This window comes from Stegostoma tigrinum, chromosome 42 (genome assembly GCF_030684315.1).
Source record: "Stegostoma tigrinum isolate sSteTig4 chromosome 42, sSteTig4.hap1, whole genome shotgun sequence".
NCBI lineage: Eukaryota > Metazoa > Chordata > Chondrichthyes > Orectolobiformes > Stegostomatidae > Stegostoma > Stegostoma tigrinum.
In genome coordinates this window covers 15,611,038-15,631,980 of record NC_081395.1, presented here as the reverse complement: position 1 = coordinate 15,631,980, position 20,943 = coordinate 15,611,038, and the positions used below count along the sequence as shown (strand labels likewise).

Here is a 20,943-nt window from a genome sequence, read left to right as displayed (position 1 = left end):
TTAAACTTTTCCCAATCTTCTAGTTTCATGCTGTTTTTCGCCACTTTGTATGCGTTCTCTTTCAACTTGATAGCCTCCCATATTTCCTTAGACACCCATGGCAGATTACCCCTTTTCTTACAGTCCTTCCTTTTCACTGGAATGTACTTTTGCTGAACACTTTGAAAAATTGCTTTGAAAGTCCTCCACTGCTTGTCAACTGTCCCACCATAAAGTCTTTGTTTCCAGTTTACTTCAGCCAAGTCCTCCCTAATTCTATTGTAGTCCCCCTTGTTCAAGCACAGGACTCTGGTATTGGATTTTATCTTCACACTCTCCATGTGTATTCTAAATTCAACCATACTATGATCACTCCTTCCAACAGGATCTCTAAGTATGAGACAATTAATTATTCCTGTCTCATTACACAGGACCAGATCTAGAATAGCTTGCTCCCTCGTCGGTTCCATGTGTGAACTCCATGACTGAGGAGCTGGTGCAGGGATTCAAATTTTTGGACCACTGGGATCTCTTCTGGAACAGAAGTGATCTTTACAAGAAGGGCAGATTGAACCTGAATTGGAGGGGGAAACCAATATCCTAGCAGGGAGACTTCTTTGTGGTACACAGGAGGAATTAAGCCTGTTTTAGGCAGTGGGCTCCTCAACAGATGTGAGAAAAGAGAAAAGGCTGAGTGGAATGAAACAGGCAAGAGCATGGTAGAAAACAAGGAAAGTTTGAATTAAACTGCAATTATTTAGTGTAAAGAGTTAGAATGGGGAAAAATTTATTACAACAGGTTTTTAAGAATATGCCAGTCTTTTGAGAGATTCTAGAAATGTTGTTATCCATTGTGCAAGTTTGCTCACTGAGTTACGCATTAAAGTAGCATATACAACAGACTTAGTGAGTTTACCAGCGTTTTGGAGAGTCACTAAATATGTTGATTTTTCTTGTACAGAACTGTTTATGTCACCAAGTTAAGCACTTTATTGACATACGCGAGATTTTAAGAAAATGTTACACAATTGAGAAATAGTGATTCTGTTCTGCAAAGATGCTTATCTCATTGAGTTATGCATTTCAATAACATACAACAGGGGTTTTATCACCATGCCATAATTTTGGAATGGATTGTTATAATTATTTACTTTGCTCTGCCTATTTACTTCAGCTGCGTATTTTAAGATTCTGCCATCAATTTGTAGAAGATTGTGAGAATAGTTGATGATATTGTCTAAAGTTGCTTGCCTCATTGAGACATGAATTTTAGTACCACGTACTACTGATTTTTTGAATATCCCAGCATTTTGAAGAGGTTTACTGGAACATTTTATTTTCTTCTGCAAATGTCTGCACTTTTTCCAACATGTACTACTGTTTCTAAGATGCTGCATTATTCTGGATAGATTGAAATAATTTTGTAAAACTTAATTATTTTGCATAAATTTACTCACCTTATTCAGTTATGTATTTTTGTGACATACAAAACAGACTTTAAGGATACAAAGTTGCTGGAAAAGCCCAGCAGGTCTGGCAGACCTGAGGAAGGGTCACCAGACTCAAAAAGTTAACTCTGTTTTCTCCTTCACAGATGCTTCCAGACCTGCTGAGCTTTTCCAGCAACTTTGTTTTTGTTCCTGAATTACAGCATCTGCAGTTCTTTTGGTTTTGACTTTAAGGATATGTGGCCAGTTTGGACAGGATTATCAAAAGTTCTGATTTTTTTTGTTACAAAGTTGTGCATTTCCCTGTCAGGTACTATACATTCTTTAAAAAATGCTAAAATTGAGTATTGCTGGAACATTTAGTTTTCTTTTGCAAAATTCATTATCAAACCTAGTTCCACACTTTAATGGCAAGTATTATCGATTCTCATAATGTGTCAGCATTTTGAAGAGAATTGTGCAAACTTTTGCTGCAAAGTTGCTTATCTCACTGAGTTATGCACTTTAGCCAGAGTCAGAAAGACACAGCATAGACACAGTCCTTTCACTCCATGTCTATGCTGACGAACAAACACTGAACTACATTAATCACATTTACGTGTACTTGGTCCATAGCTTAGCCAGAAGGCGCTAGCATTTTACAGAGGATTGTTAGAAGTTATGACTTTTGTGTGCAAAATTACTTGTCTCACTGAGTCGCACACTTTACTAGCATATATCATTGATTATAACAACCTTCCAGCATTTTGGGCAGGATAACTGGAATTGCTGATCTTCTGCTGCAATGTTGCTTATCTCATGGATATCATGCATGTACATATGACTGATTCTATGAACGTGCCAGCATGTTGACGATTGCTAGAACTTAGGATTCTCTGCTGCAGATTCCTTTTATCACCGAGTTATGCACTTCAATGCCATGAACTACTGTTTCAAACAATGTGCCTGCATTTTGTAAAGGATTGCAGGAAAATTTGACTTTTTAAATGCAAAATTGCTTTTCTCATCGAGTTATGCACTTATTTTAAAATGTATCAGCATGTTGGAGGTTATTGTCAGAAGTTTTGATTTTCTTGTGCAAATGTACTTATCTTACCAGGCTGTGCAGGACTTTACTTACATAGAATGCCTACAGCGTGGAAGCAGACCATTTACCTAACGGCTAATCCAACTAGCCTGCAAATCCCTAAACACTATGGGCAATTTAGCATGGCTAATCCACCTAACCTGCACATCTTCGGACTGTGGGAGGAAATTGGAGCACCCAGAGGAAAGCCATGCTGATGCGGGGAGGACGTTCCAACTCCACAGTCACCCAAGGGGAGTCAAACCTGAGTCCTTGGTGCTCTGAGACAGCAGTACTAACCACCGAGCTACTGTGCTGTGCCGACATGTACTACTTTTCTGACAATGTGCCAATGATTTGAAGACAATTGCAGGAATGTTTGATTTTCTGCTGCAAAGTTACTTATCTCATCGAATTATGACCTTTACTGATATGTACTGCTGACTCAAACAATGTACTGGTATTTTGGAGGGAATTGCTGGAAGTTTTGATTTTCTTCTGAAAATTTCTTTTCCCACTGAGTTATGCACTTTTCTGACATACTTCTCATTGTAAAAATATGTTGGCATTTGGAAGGATTATTGGAACTTAAGATTTTCTGTTGTAAAGTTGCTTATGCACTTGCATGGACTACTGACTCTGACATTGTGCCTGCTTTTTGGAAAGGATTGCTGGTATTATCATTTTATGTTACAAAGTTGCTTATCTCACCAAGTCATACACTTCTACTCAGATTTGTTGGCAAGTGGGTCTGGGGCTGTCAGGGAAGTGTCCTAGGGCTGTTGGCATTTGAGCCAAGGGTCATCAGGAGGGCAGCCAGGGCTATTTGTAATTGGGTCCAATAGTGTCTGGAGTGTAGACTTGGCCTGTCAGGAATTCAGGCAGAATATTGGGAGGGTAGCATGCAATGATGTGGGTTGGCTGTCACAGCCAGGGAGCATCCTGCTGTTGCCGTAAGCGTCAACACTGTTAAGACATCACATTCCTTGGAATCAGCTAATTAAAAATTCAAATCAGGATAAAGGGCAGTGTTTGTTATGAAGCACAAATAACTTAAACCACCGTGGCAAATAGAATAAAAATAACCAAGGAACTGTGGATGCTGGAAATCAAAAAAGAAAACCAAAATTATTGGAAAAGAAATTGCAGGTCAGGTAACATCTATGGAGAGAATGCAGGCTTAACATGTCAGGACCAGTGTCAGTCCTGCAGAACTCAAATTAACTCAAATTTATTGTTGCAATGTTCATACGTCTCATTAGAATGATATATATTGCAAACAAAAATAAACTAAATTCAGGTCAGAGAGACTGTGGATTTTCGTTTGACATTTGTGAAGCCAGGTTTCACTGGCCACTAGCCTCTTCTATATTCTGTGACCTGAAAGTCTGTTTTTCTAGCAATTTATGTTTCTTATGAGAAATAGAATAGTTTAGATTGTAAAATGCAATGTTTATATCTATTAATGTCAGTGGCAGAGATGAATCATTTCAGGGCATGAATGTGAGTGGATACTGATATAGGGGATTTGTGGAAACTGGAAACAGCAGAGACCAAGTTAAGGGCACCTGAGGTTCCATTCAGGTGCTCACCTTGTGTAAGTGGACTCATGGGGCATGCATGTATATTCTGATGCATGGAACAATATATAACTGAGAACTAAGAATTTGATCAGCATGTTCCCTATGACCAGGGAGTTCAGAACCAGGGGTCACAGTTTAAGGATATGGTTGAGATCATTTAGGCCTGAAATTTCTTATCCTGAGAGTAGTTAGCCTGTGGAATTTTCTGCCACGGAAAATGGTTCAAGCCAAAACATTAAATCTTTTCAAGAAGGAGATAAGAGTCTTTAAAACTAAATGGACCAATGAGTATGGGGATTAAAGCGGAAGAGATTACTGAGTTGGATGATCAACCATGAATACATTCAATGGGCTTGAAGGGCTGAACGGCCTATTCCTTTTATTTTCTGTTTCTCTGCTTATATTCCTAATTAAGGAGTTGAAGTTGTGACTCTCAAAACTGCTGTTTAGTAAGATGCAATGTTAGAACTTGCCACCTCTTTACTGTAATAATCTTTTAACCATTTAAATAGTTACCATTGTACCACTGTATCGCTTTTAACCTGTAAATTTTAATATTTATTTCTGTGAGAAAGCTAATTTGACATCTACCTGCTTCTTTACTAATCTGTGTATTTAACAAATCAGTAATTTAGCCTTGATAACAAAGTGTGGGGCTGGATGAACACAGCAGGCCAAGCAGCATCTTAGGAGCATAAAAGCTGACGTTTCGGGCCGAGACCCTTCATCAGAAAAAAATCCTGCTGTGTTCATCCAGCCCCACACTTTGTTATCTTGGATTCTCCAGCATCTGCAGTTCTCATTATCTCTGCTCACAATGATTTAGCCTTTTTCACAATTCCATACACTCCCCATTTTTGAAGTTAGCTGGGGGTTTGGATCTTTTTGCACCATTTTTGCTGTGGAGAAGGACAGTGGGCCCAGCTCTGCCCATAGGAAACACTGCTTTCTGAATCACTCCAATCTATCCAATAACCAATGCACTTTCTCTCCTTTACCCAATTTCATATCCATGCTGCCCCTATTTAACTTTTTAATAAACAAGCTGCCCAAAACCTTATCAAACATCTTCTGATAATCCATCCAAACAACATCCACTGTCTTTCCTTCCTCACTTTTGTCATTCCTTCAGATAATCTCCACTGTAAAGAATCATAGAGATCTATAGAACACAAAAAGGTCCTTTAGCCAATTGAGTCTGTGCCAGTCTAAAACAACCACCTAAGTATTCTAATCCCATTTCTCAGCATTTGGCCCAAGCTCTCGCATGGCTTCTTAAGTGTTATGAGGGTTTCTGCATCTTCCTCCCTTTAAGGCAGTTAATTCCAGATTTCTCCCAGTCAATGCCCCTCATAGCTTTATGCATCTCAATTATTGCTCATCCCAAATTGCCTTTGTGAGCTGCCTGTCCATGTATTCTAGGCAGAACTACAATGCTGTCGGGGAGGGAATTGATCATAAGATCACAGAATCCCTACAGTGTGGAAATGGCCCCTTTGACCCAACAAGTCCACAGACACCCATGGAGCATCCCATCCAGGCATACCCCTATAACCCACCCTATCCACACATCCCTGAACACTATGGGCAATTTAGCATGGCCAATCCACCTAGCCTGCACATGTTTGGACTGTGGGAGGAAACCAGAGTAACCACAGACACGGGGAGAATGTACAAACTCCACACAGACAGTCACCTGAGGGTGGAATCGAACCCAGGTCCCTGGCACTGTGAGGCAGCACTGCTAACCTCTGAGGCGAATTAATCTAGATTGTCATCAAGAAAACCATTACAGAGTTGAAGATGTGTTTCCAGTGTCTGGGTTAGTCTGAAGGGGATCTTGGATTCTCACCAGCCAGGGATTATAGAATAATTGTAAACTGCTGCATCCTGCACAATATTGCACAGAGATAGGAGGAAGGGGAAGCTCAATTAGTGGGAGATCAGGAAAGTCTTTTGGCTATACTTGGGGATGGCAGTTGTGGAACTTGATGAATATAAAGTGGGACCATTTTGGAACACGGAGTTCCACTTCTACATTTATTTTCTCCATCATCACTCTCCTGAATCAACATCACATCATTCCACAAAATCTGGTGGAGATCAGTGACGGGTTGTAAGATATAGTCTGTGATCCTGTTTAAGGCTGCAGGCATCCCCTGCTCAGCCATGGTCCTGACCTGATTTGAATGATTTCAGAAACATGGATGTAATAATCGCACCTATGGCAGACTGTCTCTGGTGCCTCCACCAGCCTTAAAACGCTTTTCCTCCTATTCTGACCTTTTCTGATTCCCCAACTACATTATCACACTGTTGGAGGGCCCCATCCACTCTGTTCCATGAGTACCCAAAGATACGTGCATCAAGAATTGGCCTCTTCAGTTGCTCAAAGGACCACAGCTGAGACATATAAACCTAAGTAGGCATCATTTTTGAATCGAGGGTCAGCCCATGATGTTCCACTTGAGAAATAACTGGGACTTTCTGTGCTTGAGTTGCTAGAGCTGGAATTCTGACCTCCCCAAGTGCCTTTCTCCAGGATAAGAAATTTTTTTCAAGCTCCAATGATAAGACAGCCTCACCTAACCTAACCATGACAGGGAGCTGTGGGAGAGCATCAAATAGAGACCAGGAGATGTCGATCTCATTGGAGTGCAGCTCACATCATGTTCATCCCAGCATGTCATCTATTTACTTCTGCTGGTATGTCATCATCTGACAACTTTAAGAAGTCATTTTTGGCGATGGTTGGATAAAGCACCCTCTTGACCTCATGATACAGAGGATGTAGATTTCCGTTGTCATGGCAATTTGGATTTCATGACATGGATTGATCTAGGTTCATCTTTCAGTGTCTCATTGTCCTTTGCAGTCTATCTTGGCTTCAATTGATACAATCTTCTAGCTGTGATAACGATGTGCTTTGTGCTTCTTTTTCCTCAATGACAAATGTCATCTTTGCTGAGCAGACTTTAAGACCAGTCTTTGCTGTGGGTTCTATCTTTAGCAAATGTTTTTGCTGCTGTGTGAAATGACTGAGCTCAGTGACTTCCAAATATCAACATCAATTTTGCTTCATGGTAATTTCAGAATGGAAGTATCAGTACAAAAATTGCTTGAGTCATTAGAACTGTCAGCAAAGAGTAATCAATACTTTCTCATTGAAGATTTAATCAGTGGAACATTTCAGACACTGAAATCATCTTAAACCAAATATAAATTTAGAATGAATAATTGCTTAATTTGATCGTAATCGAGTTCCTTTTGGAAACCCCTGAATTCAGCAAAAGACTACAGATGGTGTCTTTTAAAAAGAGATATCGCATCCCTGAAAATTAGCAACTTATCAAGGATTTTAAACTCCAGCAAATTTTACCACAAGCAGAAAAAAAACAATTAGACTAGTGGTCCTGAATGTGATGAACAGCTGCAGCGACAGCAGAATCCAATGTCTGCACTCACTTGTGAACTTGTTGATGTCTCAGCAGGTCTCGTGACTGAGCGAATCCTTTCCCACACATGGAGCATGTAAATGGCTTCTCCCCAGTGTGAGTGCGTTGGTGTATCAGCAGATTGGAGGATGTAGTGAATCCCTTTCCACACACTGAACAGTTGTATGGTCTCTCCCCAGTGTGAACTCGCTGATGTGAAATGAGATCATTTGACTGCCGAAAATGTTTTCCACAGGAAGAGCACCTGAACGGTTTTTCCCCAGTGTGAACTCGCTGGTGTACAATGAGATGGCCAGACTGCCTAAAACTCCTTCCACAGGAGGCACAGCAGAATGGCTTCTCTGTTGTGTGAATTCGCTGATGAGTCATCAGGTTGGAGGACTTGGTGAATCCCTTCCCACAACATGCACAGGTGAATGGCCACTCCCCAGTGTGAACTCGCTGGTGTGTGCTGAGGCTAAATGAAGACCTGAACCTCTTTCCACAGTGACTGCAGTTGAATGGCCTCTCCTCAGTATGAGTTCGTTGGTGTGACATGAGATTTGTTGTCTGAGTAAATCCCTTCCCACATACAGAACAAATGAATGGCTTCTCTCCAGTGTGACCACGCCGATGGTTTTCCAGCAGAGATGGATAATCAAATCCTTTACCACAGTCATCACATTTCCATGGCTTTGCCATGATGTCAGAGTCCTGGAGTCTGTCCAGTCGCACAAGCAGTTGAAGTTTTGTCCACATACAGAACACGTATACAGCCTCTCCTTGCTTTAAGTTGTGAGACTTTAAAAAAAATTCAGACAACGCAACTGGTTAAAGCTCTTTCCAGTCAGTCTGCTAGAACACTCATTTGGGTGTGTATATCTGTGTTTCCAGTCACGTTGATGTTTTGAAATCTTTCTTCACAGATAGAAGATGCAAACAATTCTCTTCATATTCAAAGTTTGATATATTCAGGTCTTGATGGATTATGGATTCAAGTTTCTTGTTGGTAAATGCATGTTTCAAATATCCTGTAAAGGGAGATTACAAAAGTCATCCTTGTTAACCTCTAATAGAAATTTAAAATACCCAACACTGGTTTCTATGTCTTCTTTGTAAATCCCATCCCATTCACTGTTCCCTCCTCCCCGGGCTGAAACCCATCTCCAACTTTTCTCCCTCATTCTCCTCTGCATGGGTTCATTACTTCAGCTCCTGACTACAGACCGAGAATCTAAACAATGAGTCAATCATTTTCTCTCCTGCTCGAGGGAGAATCACTAAAGTCATCATGCAAAACAAAAATGATGGTTATTCATTTGGATCTGGTTCTGGGAAAAAGTTCCAAATGCAGGACTAGCCTTTTTGAATTCAGGGTCTATGGACTGCACCAATTTAAAAAGACTCAATTCTGAAATATTTTCATTGTCGGAACCTGTAACTCAAAAAATATGAAAAGCATTACAATCACAAAAATCACAGTGAAATAAATACCCAAGAAGTGGGGTGATGTCATTGTGCAATTGTTGGTTATGTGTAATCCATGCAAACCAGTGCGATCATCCCACATTATACAGGGTGCGAGGATGCAGAAGAAATTTACCTGACTAGTTCAAGGAATAAGAGACTTTAAGTTTAAAGTTGCTTTGGAGAAACTGAGGTTAATCTCTTTGGGACAAAGGGGATTCAGATGAATTTTGATGAAGGTATTTAAGTTTATGATAGGTTTAAATAATACAGACGAAGAATTGCTGTTCCAACTAGGTCATAATACCTTAAGGGATAGGAGAAGAAATAGGCCACTTGGCCCATCAAGTTTTCTCCGCCTTTTTATCATGGCTGAAATGTTTCTCAGTCCCATTTTCCTGCATTCTCCGAATAACCTTTTACCCTCCTACTAATCAAAAACATACCTATCTCTGTCTTAAATATACTAAATGATGACTTCTACTGCTTTCTGTGGCAATGAATTTCCCAGATACACAACCCTCTGGCTGAAGAAATTCCTCCTCATTTCAGTTCTAAATGATCCTCTCTTCACACTGAAGCTATGTCCTGAGCTCCTCGTCTCTCATACTTGTAGAAACATCTTTTCCACTTCCAGAGTATCCTGGCCTCTCAGCATTCTGTAAGTTTCAATGAGATCTCCTCCTTCATCCTTCTCAGCTCTATCAAGTACAGACCTAGAGTCCTTAAATGCTCTTCATATGACAGGCCCTTCATCCACAGGGTCATTCTTGCAAACCTTCTCTGGACACACGCCAATGTCAGCACATCCTTCCTTAGATACAGGGTCCAAAACTGCTCACAATATTTCAAACACAGCCTAAGCAAAACCTCATACAGCCTCAGCAGTGCATTTGCACTCTTGTATCCTAGCCCTCTTGAAACGAATGTTAACATTGCATTTGCCTTCCTAACTGCCAAATGATACTGAACGTTAACCTTAACAGAATCCTGAATTAGGACTCGTAAGCCCCTTCATGCTTCAGATTTCTGAATTTTTTCCCCATTTATAAAATAGTGTATGTCTCTGTTCATCGTACAAAAACGTATAACTTCACCTTCTCATGTTTCACTCTTTCACTTATCTGCCCACTGTCCGAGCCTGTCCAAGTCTTTGTGCAGCCTCCCCACTTGCTCAACACTACCTGTCCCTCCACCTATCTTTGTATCATCTGCAAATATTTCTCCTGTTCACCTTCAGTGTGAAAGTAACCTCCTGGAGATGATCAAATTAGCAGCTATTACCAAACAATGGAGTTTTACGTGTTTCCTGTGACATCACTCTTTACTTCATGCTGGCCCCCCAATTCAAATTTATCTTGTTAAACAAAAACCTTACAAACTACAAGTCAAAAACAGAAGCAAAACATACCTTTTCTCCTCTGCATCAAAATCACATGCTGTCTCCAAAGTCACTGAACTATATACTAACTGGGCTGTGTCTCACTCCAGATGTGATCCCACTTTCCTCACTGTGCGAAGCTTACTAATTTTGCAATTTCAGCAGGTCCTCTCTTAAATAGAGCTGACGTGAACTGAGATGACTCATACTAGTTTAGCCCTATTCAGCCTTCAGGTGATTGAATGATTTACAAACACAGAATTAACTTGTTCCTTTTATTCACCCACAGGATGTGGGCATTTCCAGTGATGGCAGTATTTTTCACCCATTTCTATTTGCCCACTCGGCAGTTAAGAGTCGACCATATTGCTGTGGGTCTGGAGTCAAATGCAGGCCAAACCAGCTAAGGATAAAGTTTGAGAAGATTGCAGCTCGTGTTGTGGATGAGGTTGTAGACATGCTTGCCGAGGTGGCGGGTTTGGCTGATCACATTTCGTCACCCTGCTAGGTAACATCATCAGTGCCTCTCCGGTGAAGTGACAGTATTCTGTCCTGCTTGTCATTCATATACCTCATTTTGCTGTGGTGTTTGGTATTACTTACGGTTTTTTTTATCAGTAGTTTGTACACAAGATTATCCGTGTGTAGTGAGACAAGTGAGAATTGTGAGGACAACGAGGGACATGAATTCGACTGGTACAACACATCGGTAATCGCACAAGCCAGAGACATGCCAGGGAATTCTTGGAGGCCTGGTATTCCAACTGGAACTCCATCAACAAACACATTGAATTAAACCCTCTGTACAAACCACTGATAAACAAAACTGGAATACCAACCACCCCAGGAAACCGAGGCATATAATAACAAGTGGGACAGAACACCAACACTTTACCGCAGGTGCACTGACGATGTTACCTGGAAGGGTGACAAAACATTTTCAACCAAACCCATCAGCTCGGCAAGCATGTCTACAACCCCAGCTAAGGATGGCAGATTTCGTTCCCATTGGTGAACAAGATTGGTTTATTTTCTTGACAATTAATGGTTTTATCATTAGGCCCTTAATTCCAGATTCTTTATTGAATGTGAATATTGCACAAGAGTCATGTAAATATGTGAGAAAGGAATTTTATGCAGCAAGTGTTAACAGCCTAGAATTCAATGCTTACATTCAAAGGCCAATGATATCCAATGAACATTAATGAAATCAAATGAGACTGCAGATCTCGGTGTGATGTTTGGATTGAGTTTCCCATTTGCAAATTTTTGTCTAATATCCTGTGAAAGAAGTTTATAAAGCCAACACTTTCAGTCCAGGATAGGAATTTAACAAACAGATATTTCTCTTAGCTTAAGTTTACTGAGTGCAAATCCTCTTCTTCCACAACCACGTTCAGCCAAAATATTGTGTGCAGTTCTCAAATATTATGGGAGGCATGTGATTGTATTGAATACAGTATAGGAGGAGATCTACTGGTGCATTGCCTAGGAGAGTTTTTGTTACAAAGAGATATTGCATAGACTGGTACAAAACAAAAGAACTGTGATGTTGGAGATCTGAAACAAAAAACAGAAAAAGCTTAAGAAGCTCACCAGGTGTGAAGCATCTGTGGGAAGAAAGCCAAGTTAATGTAAATCTGGTGACCCTTCTTCAGAATTGTTTGGACGAAGAGTACCCAGGATCAAAATTTTAAACTCCGTTTTGTCCCCATCGAAGCTGCTAGACTTGCTGAGTGTCACTTGCAATTTCTGTTTTTGTTTTGGATACACTGATGTATTTTACCTTGGAGCAGTGGAAATTGACATGGGAGATGACCAAGACGTGACAGATTATGAAGGGCATGGATATAGTAGATAGGAAGAAACTTTTCCTCTTGGAGGGATCAATCACCAGGAGCATAGATTTAAGGTGACAGGCAAGAGTATAGAAAAGGCTATGAGGAATTGTATTTCACTCAGAGGATGGTGGGAATCTGGAACTCACTGTCTATAATATTGATAGAGGCAGAAACCCACATTACATTGAAGTAATTACATGTGCACGCAAGACGCCTGCATTACAAGGCTAAGGGTTCCAGCATTGCTCCTGGTGGTATGTCATTTGTCTCAGGCTTTCAGCCGTAAAAGCATCTCTCCACCATCATCTGTTCTCCTAGTTGCAAGCCAATTTTAGATCTAGCTTTTCATCCTATCTATCTTCCTATTCTTCCTATACTCAGAGGCACGTAGCACTGGAAATAATCGAGACATTACAATGTTAGTACTTGTCCTCTTTAATTTTTTACCTAACTCTTTAAATTACTATTACAGGGCTTCTTTTCTTTAAACCCACATCGTTGGTACCCAACCTCTTCAGGATACTATGCAACTTCTCTGATACATCCCTAACTGTGGCAAAGGAGAGGGGGGGGGGCAACCCACCATTTAAGAGTCTGGACTGTGGTCACAGTCAGTTCCCCTTCCAAACAAATCCCCTAAGAGATAGTAAGAACAGCCGATGGTGGAGTCTGAGAAATCAAGGTGTTGAGCTGGATGAACACAGCAGGCCAAGCAGCATCTGAGGACCAGGAAATCTGACATTTCGCATCGGGACCCTTCTTCAGAAACGTCCAGACCCAAAATGTCAGCTTTCCTGCTCCTCTGATGCTGCCTGGCCTGCTGTGTTCATCCAGCTCTACGCCTTGTTACCGCCCCCCCCCCCCCCCCCCACCCCATTACTCATGCTCCTCTGCTGTGCAGCAGCGACAACCATGGCGCCACAAACTTGGCTGTCACTGTTTTCCCTTGAGGCCATTCCACTCAATACAATCCAATACTGTATATCTGTTGATAGAGAGATGACCACAACAGACCACCGACATACTGACGTCCATTTCAAGCCCACCGACTCCCACAGTTACCTGGAATACACCTCCTCCCATCCAGCTTCCTGCAAAAAATTCCATCCTATATTCCCAATTCCTTCGCCTCCACCGCATCTGCTCCCAGGATGAGGCATTCCACTCCCACATATCCCTGATGTCCTCGTTCTTCAAGGACCGCAACATCCCCCCTACAGTGGTCAAGAACGCCCTCAACCGTGTCTCCCGTATTTCCCACACCTCATCCCTCACACCCCGCCCCTACAGTAACTGCCAAAAGAGAATCCCCCTAGTCCTCACATACCACCCCACCAACCTCCGGATACAACGCATCATCCTCCGACACTTCCGCCATATACAACCCAACCCCACCACTAATGACATTTTTCCAACCCCATTCTTGTCTGCCTTCCAGAGAGACTGGTCTCTCTGCTACTCCCTTGTCCGCTCCACACTCCCCTCCAACCCCACCACACCCGACACTTTCCCCTGCAACCGCAGGAAGTGCTCCACCTGCCCCCACACCTCCTTCCTCACCCCCATCCCAGGCCCCCAGATTACTTTCCACAACAAGCAGATGTTCACCTGCTCATCTGCCAATGTGGTATACTGCATCCGCTGTACCCAGCGTGGCCTCCTCTACATTGGGGAAACCAAGCGGAGGCTTGGGGACTGCTTTGCAGAACACCTATGCTCCGTTTGCAATAAACAACTGCACCTCCCAGTTGCAAACCATTTGAACTCCCCCTCCCATTTCTTAGATGACATATCCATTCTGGACCTCCTGCAGCGCCATTATGATGCCACCCGAAGGTTGCAGGACCAGCACTCAATTCCGCTTGGGAACCCTGCAGCCCAATGGTATCAATGTGGGCTTCACAAGCTTCAAAATCTCCCCCTCCCCCCACTGCATCCCCTAATCAGCCCAGCTCATCCCCACCTGCTTCCTCTCACCTATCCCTCCTCCCACCTCAAGCTGCACCTCCATTTCCTACCTACTAACCTCATCCCGCCCCCTTGACCTGTCCGTCTTCCCCGAACTGACCTATCCCCTCCCTACCCATACTCTCCTCTATCCATCTTCAGTCCACCTCTCCCTCTATCCCTATTTATTTCAGAATCCTCTCCCCGTTCCCCTCTCTGAAGAAGGTTCTAGGCCTGAAACGTCAGCTTTTGTGCTCCTCAGATGCTGCTTGGCCTGCTGTGTTCATCCAGCCCCACACTTTGTTATCTTGGACTCTTACACAATCTGTCTATGCCCTCTTGTCTGTTTAAGTTTCTATTGTTTTAGCCCTTATTTGCTGTGTGACAAGCTCGCTAAACGTGCCCTCCATGAAGTCTTTAGTATCACGAATGCTCCTTAGCGAGTCCATCCATAGCTCCAAACGCCCTACGCATTCACTCGGGAGCCGCAACTGAACACACTTCCCATATATAATAAAATGTGAGGCTAGATGAACACAGCAGGCCAAGCAGCATCTCAGGAGCACAAAAGCTTTTGTGCTCCCGAGATGCTGCTTGGCCTGCTGTGTTCATCCAGCCTCACATTTTATTATCTTGGAATTCTCCAGCATCTGCAGTTCCCATTATCTCTGATACACTTCCCACATAAGTCGGTCACCATGGATACTCGAAGTGTGCCTGCTTTCCCACATATTGCCGGAGGAAGATTCCAAGGGCCGAGTTCTCCTGCTCTTTCGAATCCCACCAGCTGCAAAGCATACGCTAAGAAAAAGTCACTCAACCTTACCCGCCACTCACCAAATCAGATTTCTCCTTCCTTCCCTCTTTTCCTGACAAACCACCAACCACGAAATAAGCACATTACACTCTGTCTCCCAACCTGTACTACTCACTCAGTCCCTAAAACTGGTTTCTAAGCAAGCAATCTTCCTGCCCCTTTTGAACCTTGATTCCACCTTAAGAGCTCTGCTTCTAAATTCAATGAAGGTTCACCCCTCTCCTTTTCCTCTGTTGTTCCGACAGAGCTTGATCTGGGCCTCGCCCCTCAGGCTTTAATTCGGAAGCTCCGCTACCACGGTCCGATCCACTCCCGCTGTTGCTCCATTGAGCTTTCTTGGTGTCTGTACCCTCCTACTACCTCCTCACCCCGCGAAAAAGAATTGCAGTACTGCAATAACGGCCGCAACATTGTCCCTTCTGGAGCAGCACGAACAGGCAATGCGCTCATTGCCCCCTACAAAGATGGCAGCCGTTTCCTAGAGCCTCTCGCCGGAAAAGTTGTTAATCCGATTGGTGCAAACGAGAAACCGATTACTTTTTTTCTAAATTAGGGTTTGTCCGCGGATACAAAATGTTAACGAAGCCTATCGGTTCAACTGCCTGACTGATGGTCTCCTCCATTCCGCTTCATTGTTACCTTTTATGCAGTCGAGAAAACGACAGCTGTCCCTCGGTATCATGTACAATGATTGTCAATTCTGTGAATAGGGGAGCGTCCTTATCGCTCCGAATTTTGGGTAATATTTTCGCCATTATCATCTTAAATTATTAATTATTTTGCTTTAATGAGAAACTCACATTTAAAGAAGATAATAGGATTAATATGAAGGAATTGCTAGCGCTATTTTATAGGAGCTATTGGGGGAAAGTTACGAGGACAGATACGGTCGGTCGTAGGGGGAATGGTATGGGCAAAGGGAGGAAAGTGTGTGAGGGGGTGGGTGAAATGAGAACGAGTGGCTAGATAAGTAAGGGGGACGGGAGTTGGAACGAAACAATGAAAAATGGAGGGAGGGGCGTGAGATAGAATACGAAAGGCCAGGAGAGAGATAAAAGGGACCTTGACTTAAAGGGACAAATGTGACATGTTTATGGAGAAAGGAAACGAAGTTTGGAAGAATCAGTCAGCTCTCTGAGAAATTGGTCAAAATGGCAATTTTTTCTGAAGAAGGGTCTAGGCCCGAAACTTTCCTGCTTCCCCCGCTTCCCCCCATGCTGCTTGGCCTGCTGTGTTCAGCCAGCTCTACACCTTATTATCTCTGGCCTTCTAATATGCTAGGTGACTGCACAATTCCATTACCAGGTCAACTTCTGTGCAAAATTGCTATATGTACCACCAGACAAATTCCTAAACTGTATAATTGAACAGTTTGTCATACAAGCTAAGCCAGTGTAGTTTATTTTCCTTTGGTCTAGCAGTTATTGAAGTCATCTCATGCATGAAAGTGGAGGTGGGTTTGAAACTTGACGAACACAATACTAATAGGTTTTAACCTTAGTGTGAGGAAAAGATAAATAGTTTTTTTAACTGAATATAGTATCCCATCTTGGATTAATTCCTTCCCTCTGTACACAATACTGACCTTCACACACTCCTGCTTTCAGCCCTTACAGTTCAAAAAAGTCTGCTCAAGCATGTTGATATCTGCTGATTTTTGGAAGATTTTTAAAGGTTCCTGCGGTGATATCTGTCAAAATAGTTTTTCAAAACCATATTTCAGACAGTGTAAGATATTTTCTTGCCCATTTCAACAGTGACTGAGACAGGAACATGTGGTTGGGTTTTACCCCTCACTCTCCAAACAACTGGTGGTGACTACAGTTTAATTAACAGGTTACTGTCATCCCTGGGATGCAAGTAACTTCAACCAATTCAAAACCTCCAAATATAACAAGTACTGCTCAGAAAAACTCAGGGAGATTATATCCCAAACACTAAATTGTGAGTAGCATTTACACAAGACTCAAATGATTAATACTTTCTTTAAACTTCAATCAGGGAAACTCAGCTTTACAGCTTGAGGAAAAATTGCTCCACACAAATCTCTTTTGAACACTCTCCAGCCTATAATATCCATACTGTAACTGGGTGACCAGAAGTGGACAAAGTATTCCAAGAAGAGGGCCCACCAATATCCTGTACAACCTGAACATGACTTCCCAACTGGTAAATTCAAAGGACTCAGCAATGAAGGTAGGCATGCCAAATTTCTTTTTAACCACCCTGTCTATATGGGATGCAAACTTCAAAGACTAATGTACCTGCACCCCTAGGACTTTTATATTTACTGTATAGTTCGCTCTTGAATTAGATCTTCCAAAATGCATCACCTCGCATTTGCCCAGTTTGAAATCTATCTGCCATTTATCTGCCCAACTCTCCAATCTATCTATCTTCTGCTGTAATCTCTGACAGTCCCCTTCACTATCTGCTACTCCACCAAACTTCGTGTCATCTTCAAACTTGCTAATCAGATCACCGATACCTTCCTCCAAATCATTTACATATATCACAAACAACAGTGATCCCAGCACAGATCCCTGTGGAACACCACTGGTCACAGGTCTCCAGTTTGAGAAACCCCCTTCCACTACTGTTCTCTGTCTCCTGTTGCCTAGCCAGTTCTTTCATCCATCTAGCAACTTCACTTTCTCCATCAGCCTGCCAATGGAGAACCGTATCAAATGCTTTACTGAAGTCCATGTATATGAGATCTACAGCCTTTCCGTCATCAATCAACTTTGTCTTGCCCTCAAAGAATTCTATTACGTTGGTAAGACATGACCATCCCTGTACATAACCCTGTTGTCTATCACTGATAAGCCCATTTTCTTCCAAATGGGAAAATATCCTATCTCTCTGTATCTTCTCCAGCAGCTTCCCTACCACTGACGTCAGGCTCATTGGTCGATAATTACCTGGATTATCCCTGAAGCCCTTCTTAAACAAGGGTACAACATTAGCAATTTTCCAGTCCTCCGGGACCTCACCCCTGTTTAAGGATGCTGCAAAGATATCTGTTGAGGCCCCAGCTATTTCCTCTCTCACTTCCCTCAATAACCTGGGATAGATCCCATCTGGACCTCGGGACTTGTTCACCTTAATACCTTTTAGGATACCCAACACTTCCTCCCTCCTTATGCCGACTTGACCTAGAGTAATCAAACATTTATCCCTAACCTCAACATCTGTCATGTCCCTCTCCTTGGTGAATACTGATGCAAAGTACTTGTTAAGAATGTCACCTATTTTCTCTGACTCGACGCATAACTTTCCTTCTTTGTCCTTAAGTGGGCCAATCCTTTCTCTAGTTACCCTCTTGCTCTTTATAAAAGGCTTTGGGACTTTCCTTCACCATGAAAACTTTACATCAGCTGAGAATCCATAGCAAAACACTGAGGATACTAGAAATCTGAAACACACAGGAAATTGTCGAAGAAACTCAGCAGGCCTGGCAGTGTTGGCAGAGAGAGAAACAGAGTTCACGTTTCAAGTGTGATATGACTCTTCAGAACCTGATAAGACTCAAGAGACATGGAAAGGAATTGAAAAGCCTCACCATTTTGTGAGATCATTTCACTCTGACAGAGAGAAATAAAGTAAAGGAAGACAAAGAATTAATCAGAGCCTTTCAACATTTCTTGTTATGACTTTAAAACCATTGCAAAACTTTTGCAGTTTAGTCACTTACAATTTAATGACAGAAAATTTGATGAGCAATATTGATTCAATGGATGATGAAATAATCTTAAGAACTATGTGTGAATGTAATTTATTTTCTGTATCTCTAAACATTTAATCTAAATTCAGAATATACGGATCTCCAGCTGAGTGAATAAATTTCATCTTGAATCTCTTACAAAACAAACTTTCCATTTCTATCAGGTTGTCTCTCAGCCTTCTCTCTTCTGCAGAAAATAGCCTCAGGATTTTCAAACTTTCCTCGGGATTCTAATCTACCTGTTCCTGTAACATTTATGATTGAGCTTTTAATTTCATATTCCTTTTGAGACCTGAAGGCAGCTGAACATTTGTAATTTCAGACAAATTTCAGTTGGACTATTTGTATTTATAAATTCATTCTCACAATGTGTCTGTTTACTTAACCACTTGACCAAAGCAACTTAGTTTCTGTGTTTAAATATTGCTTGGTGAAAATTTCAACCATTTTCCACTTTATAACAAACAGAGACTTAGTATTGGAACAGTCTCCACTCAAACCAAAACAGAATCTTTTTCTGAAAATTCCTCATTTACATTTTAGATTTGCTATTTTTCCTCCTAGATTTTAAGATAAAGTCACACAATTAATGTGAATAAAGATTGATTTGTAACAATAGGGAACTGAATTACACTAACATCCACAATGGAAAACACACAGACATATTTAGATGAGCGCTTAAAATATCAGAACATTCAAAGCTATGGGACAAGTGCTAAAATGTGGAATGACTATGGAGTTAGAATAGTTTTTGTTCCTACAGGGTCAATGGGCCAAACAGCATTTTCTGTACTGTATGGTTCTATGACACAAGCAAAGAAAAGCACAGAGAGATGGAGCAATTGTAGGTCATCAATCAGGAGTGATATGCATTTGTGGAGACAAGACTTTTTAGTCATTACCACCTACCTACAAGGAGCCTCGCATCACTAAATCTACAGTCAATTCACCTCTGATTCCTGGGAAATCACTCTGGAATCTTCTCGAGACCAGAAGTCTACACTGAGGCCATGTTAGACCGAGAGACTACCATTTTGAGCCAAGAGAACACCTGGAATGTGGAGGCATTATGAAGGAAATGAGATAATTATATGGTTATGATTTGCAGTTACAGGAAGAGGATTGAGGAGTGGAACAAAGTGAGCTGCTTGTTTGGAGAGCTGTCGCACTCAGGATGGGCTAAATAGCCTCCTGCTGTAGTAGTAGGTCTGTGATTTTGAGATCAATCAGATGAAGGTCCTGGCTCTTTGCTGTAAACACCACATTCAGCTTGGGTTGGTGTGGCTAAACATTCTGTTTCCATGCCACAGATTCTATTCTATAGGAAGAATATGGCCCTTTGAGCCCACTCCATCATTCAATAAAAACACAGCCGATCAGAGTTTCACCTCAATGGGTCCACTGACAACATGCATCACTGACAGGAGCCACTTGAGAAGGTAGCAGTGAGCTGCATTCTTGTGGTTTTTATCTCTCTGTTTGTTTCACTTGGCCTCTCTACTTGTTTCTGGCTGAAAGCAGTTGCATTTCCAGCACTGACAAGAATCTGAAATACTTCCAGAATCATGTGTGTTTTTCTGGTGTCAATCAGCAACAATTTCTGTTTATTCTGCAAATTCAGTAACAATAATTCCATGATCAGGAGTCAAACCTGGGCCTAATCTTAGCTTAGAAATTCTCTGCCACAGAAGGCAGTTGAGGCTGAAACGTTGAATGCTTCAAGAGACATTTAGATATAATTCTTAGGGCTAAAATATGTGGGGAGAAAATGGGGGGTGGGTGCAGGGTACTGAGTTAAACGATCAGCTGTGATCATATAGAATGATAAAATTGGCTTGCTGGTGTTTCAGCAGGTTGGATAATGAAGTGAATCCCTTTCCACACACAGTAGGTGAATTGCATCTCCCCACTGTGAATCCTCTCTGTACAATGAGTTGAGATGATCGCCTAAACCTAGTGTGAACACATCCGTGAAACTTCAGTTCCCTGAAAAGTTTTAAGCATTTTCCACACTCTGGGCTTGCTGGTGTATCAGGAGATTAGAAGACTGCGTGAATTCCTTTCCACATGCAGAGCAGATGACTGGTCTCTCCCAACTGTGAGCACATTGGTGCACAGACAGTGTGAAGTATGCCCAAACCTCTTTCCACAGGAACCACAGCCAAATGGCTTCTCCTCATTGTGAATTCGCTGGTGGGCAAAAGGTCAAATGACTTAGTCAATCAGTTCTCATAAACAAATGAATGGTCTGTCCCC

General features: G+C 42.0%; 1 protein-coding gene across 7 annotated transcripts in view; it reads right to left on the bottom strand.

Moving 5' to 3' along the window:
• Positions 1–20,943, bottom strand: part of LOC125449222 (zinc finger protein 239-like) — a 97,202-nt gene that overhangs the window by 65,314 nt on the left and 10,945 nt on the right. For 2 of the 7 annotated variants that reach the window (XM_048524919.2, XM_059641455.1), the window contains exon 3: positions 8,097–8,541. The exons of 2 other annotated variants lie outside the window; for them this stretch is intronic. Coding sequence is in view for 3 of the 5 variants with exons in the window: in XM_048524922.2 (XP_048380879.1) it covers positions 7,538–8,269 (732 nt within the window). In the remaining 2 variants the exon portion in view is untranslated. Of the gene's footprint in view, positions 1–4,821; positions 8,542–15,331; positions 15,374–15,602; positions 15,703–16,548; positions 16,650–20,943 lie in introns of those variants that run through there. 3 more of the 7 variants (XM_048524922.2, XM_048524920.2, XM_048524921.2) reach the window with 3 other exon arrangements.